The sequence below is a fragment of the Lutra lutra genome, chromosome 5 (genome assembly GCF_902655055.1).
Source record: "Lutra lutra chromosome 5, mLutLut1.2, whole genome shotgun sequence".
NCBI lineage: Eukaryota > Metazoa > Chordata > Mammalia > Carnivora > Mustelidae > Lutra > Lutra lutra.
This window is the reverse complement of record NC_062282.1, coordinates 126,892,971-126,905,464: the sequence shown is the minus strand read 5'-3', so window position 1 is coordinate 126,905,464 and position 12,494 is coordinate 126,892,971. Positions and strand designations below refer to the sequence as shown.

At 40.1% G+C, this 12,494-nt stretch overlaps 1 protein-coding gene across 19 annotated transcripts in view; it reads right to left on the bottom strand.

Annotated features, from left to right (window-relative positions):
• Positions 1–5,467: 5,467 nt before the first annotated feature.
• Positions 5,468–12,494, bottom strand: part of PAM (peptidylglycine alpha-amidating monooxygenase) — a 158,380-nt gene continuing 151,353 nt past the window's right edge. For 4 of the 19 annotated variants that reach the window (XM_047731699.1, XM_047731711.1, XM_047731702.1 and 1 more), the window contains 3 exons: positions 10,376–10,579; positions 7,410–7,466; positions 5,468–6,305 (listed from right to left, as the gene is read on the bottom strand). In XM_047731699.1, coding sequence (XP_047587655.1) covers positions 6,124–6,305; positions 7,410–7,466; positions 10,376–10,579 — 443 coding nt within the window. In that variant the 3' untranslated portion in view covers positions 5,468–6,123. The remainder of the gene's footprint in view (positions 6,306–7,409; positions 7,467–10,375; positions 10,580–12,494) is intronic. The other 15 variants (XM_047731700.1, XM_047731704.1, XM_047731715.1 and 12 more) reach the window with 5 other exon arrangements.

Sequence of the window (12,494 nt, the reverse complement as noted above, 5' to 3'; positions counted from 1 at the left end):
TTGACATTTTGGGATATAGATTCTTCTAACAGATCAGAACATACCCTAAATCTAGCATATAGCTTTGTTCTAGTCTCCAGCCTGATCACATTCTTTCCTTTTTTTTTCTTTTTTCAACTTCTTATCAATTCTTTTTTTAAAAACTTTTTACATTTTCATCTTATAGTCATATTCCATCCCTTCATTGTGTTTACCCTTATTTTTGTATATATGTAAGTTTTTCTTTCTTTAAAATTTTGGGAGGCATTCTCTCCTAACAGATAAAAATACACCCAAAATCAACTGTTTGGCTCTTTTATATTCACCAGTCTAATTATATACATATATATATATTTCAGTGAGGGGGTGGAAAACAATTTACCATGCTAATGGACATCAAAAGAAAGCTGGGGTGGCAATCTTGACATCAGATAGAATAGATTTTAATCCAAAGAGTATAGTAAGAGACACTATTTCATATTTAAAGGGTCTGTCCAACAAGAAGAGCTAACAATTTTAAATATCTATGCCCCCAACACAGTAGCAGCCAACTATATAAACCAATTAATAACAAAATCAAAGAAAGACATCGACAATAATACAATAATAGTAGGGGACTTTAACACCCCCTCTCACTGAAATGGACAGGTCATCTAAGCAAAAGATCAACAAGGAAATAAAGGCTTTAAATGACACACTGGGCCAGAGGGACATCACAGATATATTCAGAACATTCCATCCCAAAGCAACAGAATACACATTCTTCTCTAGTGCACAGGGAACATTCTCCAGAATAGATCACATCCTGGGTCATAAGTCAGGTCTCAACCAGTACCAAAAGACTGGGATCATTCCCTGCATATGTTCAGATCACGATGCATTGAAACTAGAACTCAACCACAATAGGAAAGTTGGAAAGAACTCAAATACATGGAGGTTAAAGAACATCCTACTAAAGAACGAATGGTTCAACCAGGAAATTAAGGAAGAATTTTTAAAAAATTCATGGAAATAAATGAAAATGAAAACACAACTGTTCAAAATCTTTGGAATACCACAAAAGTGGTCATGTGAGGAAAGTATATAACAATATAAGCCTTTCACAGGAAACAAGAAAGATCTCGAATATACAACCTAACCCTAAAGAAGCTAGAAAGGGAACAGGAAATAAAGCCTAAATGCAGCAGGAGAAGAGAAATAATAAAGATCAGAGCAGAAATCAATGAAATAGAAGCCAAAAGAACAGTAGAACAGATTAACAAAACTAGGACCTGGTTCTTTGAAAGAATTAATCATCTTGATAAACCCCTGGCCAGACTTATCAAAAAGAAAAGAGAAAGGACCCAAATTAATAAAATTAATAAAATCATGAATGAGAAAGTACAGATCAAAACCAACATCCAAAGAAATACAAACAATTAAATGAACATTTTATGAGCAACTATTCACCAGAAAATCTGACAATCTGGAAGAAATGGATGCATTCCTAGAGACACATAAACTACCAAAACTGAACCAGAGAGAAATAGAAAACCTGAACAGACCCATAACCAGTAAGGAGATTGAAGCAGTCATCAAAAATCTCCCAACAAAGAAGAGCCCAGGGCCAGACGGCTTCCCACGGGAATTCTACCAAGCATTTAAAGAAGAATTAATACCTATTCTCCTGAGACTGTTCCGAAAAATAGAAATGGAAGGAAAACTTCCAAACTCATTTGATGAGGCCAGCATTACTTTGATTCCAAAACCAGACAAAGACCCCATCAAAAATTACATACCAATTACATACCAATATCCTTGATGAACACAGTTGCAAAAATTCTCACCAAAATACTAGCCAATAAGATCCAACAGTACATTAAAAGGATTATTCACCACAACTAAGTGGGATTTATTCCTGGGCTGCAAGTTTGGTTCAACATCCACAAATTAATCAATGTGATACAATACAAAAGAAAGAACAAGAACCATATGATACTCTCAAGATGATGCTGAAAAAGCATTTGACAAAGTACAGCTTCCTTTTTTGATCAAAACTCGACATAGTGTAGGATAGAGGGTACAAACCTCAATATCATCAAAGCCATCTATGAAAAATACACAACGAATATCATTCTAATGGGGAAAAACAGCTTTCTCCCTAAGGTCAGGAACACGGCAGGGATGTCCACTCCCACCACTCTATTCAACATAGTACTAGAAGTTCTAGCCTCAGCAATCAGACAACAAAAAGAAATAAAAGGCATCTGAATTGACAAAGAAGAAGTCAAACTCTCACTCTTTGCAGATGATATGATACTTTATGTGGAAAACCCGAAAGACTCCACTCCAAAACTGCTGGAACTCATACAGGAATTCAGTAAAGTGTCAGGATATAAAATCAATGCACAGAAATCAGTTGCATTTCTATACACAAATAGCGAGACAGAAGAAAGAGAAATTAAAGAGTCCATCCCATTTACAATTGCACCCCAAACCATAAGATACCTAGGAATAAACCTAACCAAAGAGGCAAAGAATCTCTACTCAGAAAACTATAAAATACTCATGAAAGAAATTGAGGAAGACACAAAGAAATGGAAAAGCGTTCCATGCTCATGAATTGGAAGAACAAATATTATGAAAATGCCTATGCTATCTAAAGCAATCTACACATTTAATTCAATCCCTATCAAATTACCATCAATTTTTTTTGAAAGAAATGGAACAAATAATCCTAAAATTTCTGTGGAACCGGAAAAGACCCCCAGTAGCCAGAAGAATGTTGAAAAAGAAAGCCAAAGTTGGCGGCATCACAATTCCAGACTTCAAACACTGTTACAAAGCATTAATCATCAAGACATCAAGACTGGCACAAAAACAGACACATAGATCAATGGAACAGAATAGAGAGCCCAGAAACAGACCCTCAACTCTACAGTCAACTAATCTTCGACAAAGCAGGAAAGAATGCCCAATGGAAAAAAGACAATCTCGTCAATAAATTGTGTTGGGAAAATTGGACAGCCACATGCAGAAAAATGAAACTGGACCATTTCCTTACACCACACACAAAAATAGACTCAAAATGGATGAAAGATCTCCATGTGAGACAGAAATCCTTTTCCTTGAGGGGAACACAGGCAGCAACCTCTTCAATTTCAGCCACAGCAACTTCTTCCTAGAAACATCACCAAAGGCAAGGGAAGCAAGGGCAAAAATGAACTACTGGGACTTCATCAGGATCAAAAGCTTCTGCACAGCAAAGGAAACAGTCAACAAAACCAAAAGACAGGGACGCCCGGGTGGCTCAGTTGGTTAAGCGGCTGCCTTCGGCTCAGGTCATGATCCCAGCAACCTGGGATTGAGTCCCACATCGGGCTCCTTGCTCGGCAGGGAGCCTGCTTCACCCTCTGCCTCTGCCTGCCATTCTGTCTGCCTGTGCTCTCTCTCTCTCTCTCTGACTAATAAGTAAATAAAATCTTTAAAAACAAAACCAAAACCAAAAGACAACCGACAGATGGGAGAAAATATATGCAAATGACATATCAGATAAAGGGCTAGTATCCAAAATCTATAAAGAACTTTTCAAACTCAACACCCACAAAACAAATAATCCAATCAAGAAATGGGCAGAGGACATGAACAGACATTACAGCAAAGACATCCAAATGGCCAACAGACACATGAAAAAGTGCTCAACATCACTTGGCATCAGGGAAATACAAATCAAAACTACAGTGAAGGGCTGCCTGGGTGGCTCAGTTGGTTGGGCAACTGCCTTTGGCTCAGGTCATGATCCTGGAGTCCCAGGATTGAGTCCCACATCGGGCTTCCTGCTCGGCAGGGAGTCTGCTTCTCCCACTGACCTTTCTCCACTCATGTGTTCTCTCTCTCATTTTCTCTGTCAAATAAATAAATAAAATCTTTTAAATAAATAAATAAAATAAAAATAAAGGATGATTTCTTAAAAACAAACAAACAACAAACAAACAAACTACAGTGAGATACCACCTCACACCAGTCAGAATGGTTAAAATTAACCAGTCAGGCAGCTATGGGTGTTGGCGAGGATACACAGAAAGGGGAACCCTCCTACACTGTTGGTGGGAATGCAAGCTGGTGCAGCCACTCTGGAAAACAGTATGGAGGTTCTTCAAAAAGATGAAAATAGAGCTACCCTATGACCCAGCAATCGCACTACTGGGTATTTACCCTAAAGTTTCAAATGTAGTGGGGCACCTGGGTGGCTCAGTGGGTTAAGCATCTGCTTTCAGCTCGGGTCGTGGTCTCAGGGTCCTGGGATCGAGCCCCGTGTTGGGCTCTCTGCTAGGCAGAGAGCCTGCTTCCTTCTCTCTTTGCCTGCCTCTCTGCCTACTTGTGATCTCTCTGTCAAATAAATAAAATCTTTAAAAAAAAAATTCAGATGTGGTGATCTGAAGGGGCATGTGCAACCCAATGTTTATAATAGCAATGTCTACAATAGCCAAACTATGGGAAGAGCCTAGATGTCCATCAACAGATGAAGGATAAAGATGTGATATATATATATATATACATATATATATATATATATATAATACAGCCATAAATAAATGAACTCTTTCCATTTGCAACGACATGGATATATATATATTATATATATATATTATACAGCCATAAAAAATTATACAGCCATAAAAAAATGAAATCTTGCCATTTGCAACGACATGGACGGAACTAGGGGGTATTATGCTAAGTGCAATAAGTCAATCAGAGAAAGACAATTATCATAAGATCTTTCTGATATAAGGAATTTGAAAGGCAGGGCGGGGGATCGTGGGGAGAAGGGAGGGAAAAACAAAACAAGATGGGACCGGGGAGGGAGACAAACCATAAGAGACTCTTAATCTCAAGAAACAAACTGATGGTTGCTGGAGGGGAGGAGGGTGGGAGGGATAGGGTGGCTGGGTGATGGAGACTGGGGAGGGTATGTGCTATGGTGAGTGCTGTGTATTGTGTTACACGGATGATTCACAGACCTGTACCCCTGAAGCAAATAATACATTATATGTCAATAAAAAATAAATAAATAATTGGTAGTCACTGTAAGATGAGTATTCCCATGAACACCTGGGAATCTGATGAAATTATTCTTTAAAAAGAAAACTATTCGTGGTAACCTACACTGATGGACTCATTTGCTTATGTAATTTGAGACACAGCCTTCCTCTTAGCTAGATCACCTTTTATTAAATAATTTACCTCCTGATTGATATACAGGCAAAACCCCTCTTTGAATTTTAAAAGAGAACCTTGCTTTACACATGTATGTAAAGTCTGATTGCTGGCTTTTAATTTATATCAGCCATATAACAAAATATCAGCTTCATTTTAATACAATACAACACATTTCTTTCTGTGAAGACATTGAGTAGTTTTCACTGTATCTGTGGTTTGTGTAATTATTACAAAAGTTGTATACAAAACCCTCCAAGTATGCAAAAATTCCAAAATACACTCTGACAGCTAATGCTCTGAAAACACTTTATTACACAAATTACATTCAGATTCTGAAAATAGTGTTCTAACAGTGTAACCATCTAAAAATAAGACATCCCAAAAACACACCAACTGAAGAAGAAAATTAAAAAATGAATTTAAATAGAGACTTTTTTCTTTCCCTCATTGCAATATAATGTTAGTGATTTTAAAAAAATAGAAGGAGATTTAGCAGCTTTGTCCTCATGTAGCACAAAGTTTCTCTTTACTGCCACAGGCTGAGAATGCTGAACAGGAAAGGCACCAAAGACAGACATCGGCAATGGAAGTGCTATTGGGAAAATACTGTGTTCAAGCAGAGAAAAGGGTTATTTACATCTACAGAAGAGTCTCGAAAATGTAAATGAGCAAACCTTCCATCATTAAATTAGTAGTGTGATGGAAGAAGAGGACCGTTTCTCTAGTCTATGTTCATAGAAGGACAATGGCACTGTTATGAACTTTTAGGAAACTCCTCAACTAGAAACAGAAGCCAACTCAATCAAAACAAAGGAAATAAAATGTGTCCAGTCCCACACAGACTAGTACAGTTTACAGTTAAATACGCAAAACCCTAAACGTGCTAAAGGGAAAGGAATCTGGCGTTCTTGGAAAATCTCGTGAACCTAAATCAAAGACGGGTTTTCAGGAGGAAGACAGCGAGGGTGCAGGCAGAGGTGCGGAGTACTCCTCTTCGGACTCACTTCCATCATCCTCGTCTTTCTCTTGGTCGCTTCCCTCGGTGCTAAGGCGGTCAAACCCTTTCCGGCTGTAGCTCTTCCGGCTTGCGAAGAAATTTCCAAGGTTTAAGCCTCCACTGCCCTTTCCTGAAGAAAGCACACAATGACATGGAACTGAGGTCAAGTTTGCACAAATGATTCTCTGTCTTTTTGTGGATTCTTTTTTTTTTTAAACATTTTTTTAAAAGATTTTATTTATTTATTTGACAGAGAGAGAGAGAGAGATCACAAGTTAGGCAGACAGGCAGGCAGAGGGAGAGGGCGAAGCAGGCTCCCCGACAAGCAGAGAGCCCGATGTGGGGCTCGATCCCAGGACCCTCAGATCATGACCTGAGCCAAAGGCAGAGGCTTTAATCCATGGAGCCACCCAGGTGCCCCTTCTTTTAGATTCTTAAATGATAAATTATAAGTTATAATGCCAAAGGGTAGATATTAGTAAAAAACAAAGCAAAACAAAAATGTGACAGAGAGATACTTATTCTATAGGGTCAGGAAGATATTACTCCACACATTTATTAAAATAAATAAGAAAGGGGCACCTGGGTGGCTTGCTCAGTCGGTTAAGCGTCTGCCTTCAGCTCAGGTCATGATCCCAGGGTCCTGGGATCGAGCCCTGTGTCAGCCCTTTGCTCAACAGGGAGTCTGCTTTTCCCTCTTTCTCTTTCTCTCAAATAAATAAATAAAGCCTTTAAAAAATAAAATAAAATAAAATAAAATAAAATAAAATAAAAGTAAAATAAAATAAATAAAAAAGCTCCCCAGGATTATATATGTGTTTCTGTAGGACTACTTCAGATTCATTTTTCAGGATCTCTGGAACTGGCATCCCTCAAGGAGCTCTTCATTTCAATGACTATGAAAAGGTCATCTTCACTACGACAAGCACTGACAGGCCGACAGGAGTGACAGAAAATTTACTGAAGACAAATGAAGCCAGATAAAAGACAGGCGAAGAAAATTAGATGATACAGAAAGGCAAAGCAGAAAAAACTGAAACTCGGAAATCTGCTACCAGAGCCACATGCTTTGGTTTTAGTTGATGGTTTGCATTCTGCACTGAACATTACTGTGCTGCACATGAGGAGTTTAATTTTCCGAGAGAAAATAAGAAATATCTCCTTGCTCTATAAAGGACATGAGCTTGTTGACTGTGAGCCAAATGTGAAGGATTCTGAAAGGTCACAGACATACCTCTAAGTCTTCCGAGTACTCTTCCTGAACTTGCCTCAAGTTTGTGTTCAGAATCTGCTAGAAAGAGATGGCACATTTCAAAATGAGTCCCAATCGCCCTCCTCAACCACGGGTTCAACTTTCAAAACAAAATCAGGAATTCATAGACAATTAAAAACAAGGCCTGGCTCTTGTCTGTATGCAATTCTAAGGGGGGAAGAAAGGCAATATATTCTTGTGATAGTATCTAAGGGCCAGAGCTGGGTTTGACTCCTGCCCGTGTCTTCACAGCCTGTGCAGTCTCAGTAAGTTGCTTCTCTGAGTCTCGGTTTTCTCCTCAGAGAAAACAGGGATTAATGATGATCCCTACCTATCTGCCAGGTTTAGACGGGATACTCCATGTGAAGTGCTTAGAACCGTGCCTGGTACACATACAGTACGTGCTCAATAAATATTAGTCACTTTTTCTTAGGACAAGATTAAATTACCAAGAATTTATAATAATTTGGAAACTCTGATTATTATAACTTAGGAGTGTTTGTCTTTGGCTTTAGTCTTTCCATTAAGAACACAACCTGTCCTGCTTGAGAAAGCTTTGGATCCGTGTAGATCATTTCTTTTTTTTATAAAAGACTTAACTGAAGGCAAGGACCTGAATATTTTCAGCCATAAAGTTGAAATGGCACTGCCCATCTCCATGAAGGACGGACTTTCCTTCTTTATTGGGAGGGTGGGGGTGGGCCAGGACTCTCAGCCGACTTCATTTTCATTCTCTATCTCTGCACTTTTCATCCTGGCTTCCCTGAAGGGCTGCCCCCTTCAGGGTTGTGGTCATGGAAGTGAGGCTCGGGGTTCTCCTGTGAAGTCCCTAGCCAGGAGTAGAGGCAGCATCGTGAAAAAGGCTAGCAAGCAGATGACAGCGGAAACGTCGTTAAGAGTGAGTGTGGAGAGAAACAGGGAAGAAGGGAAGACTCTGCTAAGACTGTTAGAAAGCCAAAAAAATAAGACTGTAAGTTCGATGAGGATGCAGGGCAGTCCTTAGCTGGCTTTGTATCCCTGTGCCTAGCACGGTGTCTGTTGTGGAGCTGACATGCAAAGTACAGGCTGAATAAATATGGAAGGTCTTTGATGAGGGCTACTAAAAATTCTCACGGGTTGGACAAGCTCTATCCGGAACAAATGCTGCAAGAGGGTGAGAGGCTGACCTACTTTTAGAATTAAATGTATTAGATGGAACCATATAAAACTGCAATTTTTCTAAATAAAACATGATTGAGGAATGGTAATTTCATACGGTGTGACCTGGGTCTCTGCCTTCCCAACACCCTCCTTCGAACTCAGTGTTCTGTAGGAGTGCCATGTCCCGGGTGCTTAACAGCAAAGAGGAGAGGCCAAGCCTTCCCGACTCCCCAGCCACTCCCTCCAGTGTGGGTGGATGGCCAACAGGCCGGCTACTTGCCCCTGGGCCCTGTGTGTTCCTGATCCTCTGTGTACTTATTACTGCACTTACCACCGTCTATCGTTACCTTTCTATGTCATCTTGTTTTTTATGTGTCATCTCTTCTGGGAGCTCCATTTATTGATTCAGTCTTTTTTTCAATGACTATTTATCAAAGCCCGAGAGCCAGGAAGTGTTACTTTAGCTGAGGATACATGGGTAAACAAGCAAACATGGGGGATTCTTGCTTTCAGAAGCTTCCATCTAACTCCGTGAAGACAATGGCTGTGTTTGTCTTTGCCCCCTGCTCACCGCAGTACCATACCCTTAACAGGGGCTCAAAAGTTCTTTTTTGAAGAGTTAACTGTATTTTTTTGCAGAGCTTTATCGATTGCAGATGAAAAGCAAACCAGTCCTAGAAAAATTTGCTTTCACCACTTATTAAATGAATTCCTCTGTTTTTTGTTTCTCTGTCCTTTTCTGTGTCAGGGCTTTGCCATGGGCACTGAATCCCTGCCACGGTCGCTTTGGCCTGAAATAGAATCAGATGCTATTTCTTGATCAAATGCTGCTCCCACCCTGGCCCATGGATTCCTTCCTAGACGCAGCTGTAGACTCTTGCCTTAGGACCTGAGGATGGAGCCAAGAGACGGCTCCTGAGAGGTGAGAATCTTGGGTTGGATTATTTCTTTGTTTATCTGAATGTCTCGAAAGGAATTCAGCTCCTGGGTCCTATACAATGATGATGATTTCATAAAATATTGACTCCAGTACTGGACCGTGCCTTGTTTGGTAAAGGAAGGCTGATGGCCCGACTTGTGCCTATTTAAAAACTACCAAATGGTGTATTATAGAAATAGCTGGTTTCTGGAGAAAGTTGAGGTTCAAGACAGGTATCCTCCATGACTTCTTAGGACTTTTGTCCTTTATTATCAATGACTGTTCCTCGTAATCATTGGTGGTATTAACTGAGCACTTACAATGTGACAGAGACTATGATAAATGCTTTATGTTTATTATTTCATTTAATCCTCACACAATCTCCTGAGTTTTTTTATTCCCACTTTGTAGGTGAGGAAACTATGGCTTGGGAAGATTAAGTAACTTGCCCAAGGTCATGCAGCTAGGAGCTAAAGCCAGGACTAGTAGGGGAAAAGACAACTCCCAAATGCCTGACTCAGGTATTTTAAGAAGTGGGCCTGTTTCTAACACCAAGGATCTACTCCTTCCTGACCCTAATTTATACTGACTACTTATCTGCACAGTTTTGTATGGAGACATTAACTGGGCTTACACCAGTTGCTAAAAGGCAGTATTAAAGGTTATATTTTAATCTAACTATCCAAATTTCTGAGGCTTCAGATATTTTCCTACTATGATACTAACTGCAGACAATATATGGAACATACATAATAACACCAAAAAAGGCAGAGAGCACTTAAAAAAAAAAAAAAAACACTGAAAAAAATCACGACAAGACTCTGAAGATAATCAGGCCAAACACTCTTTCAAAGGTAGGTTCCAAGTTCAAGGGTTTCATTTTACTTGCCTCCAAAGGCCTTTGATTTTTTCCACCGAATATATAAGGCAATGGCCAGCAGGACAACCACCGGAATAACCAGAAGGGTTGTAATGAGAACAATGGGCACTCCCAAGCCCGGCTCTTTGATCAGTTTCTGTTTCTCTTGCATCTTCTGCAACTCTGTGGAGGCGGGTTTGTTCTCCATTTTGGTTTCAACAACTGCCTCGGATTCTTCGGGGAAAGAAGAGTTCACAATATTCAACTGACTCAAAGACTCCAAAACCCTCCCACCCACCCCTACCCAGGCAAATCAACAACTGCTCATAAAGAACTTGTTGAGGTCAATGCATGTGGGGGTTCACATTTCAGTATCTGAATCTACCAAGCTACCAGGCCACAATTAACTGCTGTGATTAGTACTTTCCACTCAGTGGTTTTGTACCTCTCAATTGGTTTTCTTTGAGTTTGCCCTTTGTTTCCTCTTGAGCTAGAATTCCATAAAATAGGTATCTTCCTTTTGCATTTTTTTTTCAAGGTTGAAATTAACAGGCAGCAATGGCGCAGGGCAAAGAACTGGTGTGCGTACTGGAGTCACATAAATCTGAACTGAAATCCCAGCTCACCTACAGAACTAGCGGTGTAACTTTGGGCAAGTTACTTAAATGGTCTGGGCCTTTGCAACCTCATCTGTAGAACTGTGACGATAAAAAAACACCTCCTTCGTAAAACTGTTGAGTGTAAATGCTTATCTTAGAGAAGGTGCTTAAGAAATCTCTTTCCTTGACTCTGAAGTTTTTGAATCTTGTTAATGTTCAATGAATTACTGGGACGTCACATGCATAGTTGCACACATTAACTCTAGGATTACAAACTGGAAAAATAACCTTTTCAGTTTCTTTTATACAGCTCCCAGCAAGCCATGAGGGTACACAGATGTATGGTATATCCTATTGTTGTTGATGAAAATAGTTTATAGAACAATTCTCTGATATTGACCAGCATTGGGCAGATATTGGGCCGACAGTGCTTTTTGGGAACTGATACAATGACACCATATAAGCTGCCTCAGGGATTTTAATAACTACTGACTTGAAAATGAGGTTGAGCCTTGCGATGTTCTTGCCCTCCTGAAGCACACACGTGTACTCGTACAAAAACCCTAGTGTGCCAAGGCCAGCAGTTACAACCACATGTTTGCCCAAAGGCTCACAAGATTTCTGGAAGTTCAGTTTTGTGTGCCCTTCTGCCCTACGATACAGAGTGTATCACATGGCCTCAGGGAACTTCTTTTTTTTTTTTTTTTTTAAAGATTTTTTATTTATTTATTTGACAGACAGAGATCACAAGTAGGCAGAGAGGCAGGCAGAGAGAGAGGAAGGGAAGCAGGCTTCCCGCTGAGCAGAGAGCCCGATGCGGGACTCGACCCCAGGACCCCTGGGATCATGACCTGAGCTGAAGGCAGCGGCTTAACCCACTGAGCCACCCAGGTGCCCCGGGAACTTCTGACCAAGTGGCAGGAATAGGTGGTTTAACACTATCAGAAAATCTTGGGTTAATGTTTATCATTAGAAATGTCCACTTCCTGGACATTTCTCCAAGGAAGCATTTCTCAAACTACTCAAGACACTATAAACACAATTTGTGATGCACACACATGGCAGGTCCCAGTTTTTACTTCCATGTTGTTCCGTCATGGTCTCAATGATATCTCCTGAGCACTTGCACTGTTTCAGGCAATATTCTCATTTAATCATTACACCAAGCCTATGGGTAGGCACTGTTAGTATCACCATTTTACAGTGGCTTCATAGTCCTCATTTCCTTCCCTACAGTATGGTGAAGGGCAGACCATTATTTCTCTTCTGTGTCCACTGGAGTGGCTCTTGAAACTTCAGCAGGAGAGAAGGAAAAGGATTGGTTTATAGATTTAGATGGCTTACATTTAACCTGTCTAGAGCTGTTTCCAAGAGGAATGTTAAGTTTGATTCTCACTCTCCCTGCCCACGAACTGTTGTGTCTTTTTCTTTATTACTGTGGAAGAGACATGCAAATTGTTCTGTTTTATTTAAGCTCCTTCTATACTGCTGTAGGAAAGTAACAATAAATAGACGATAGGATTAAAAAATAGAACAAAGGTGTAGCTTGG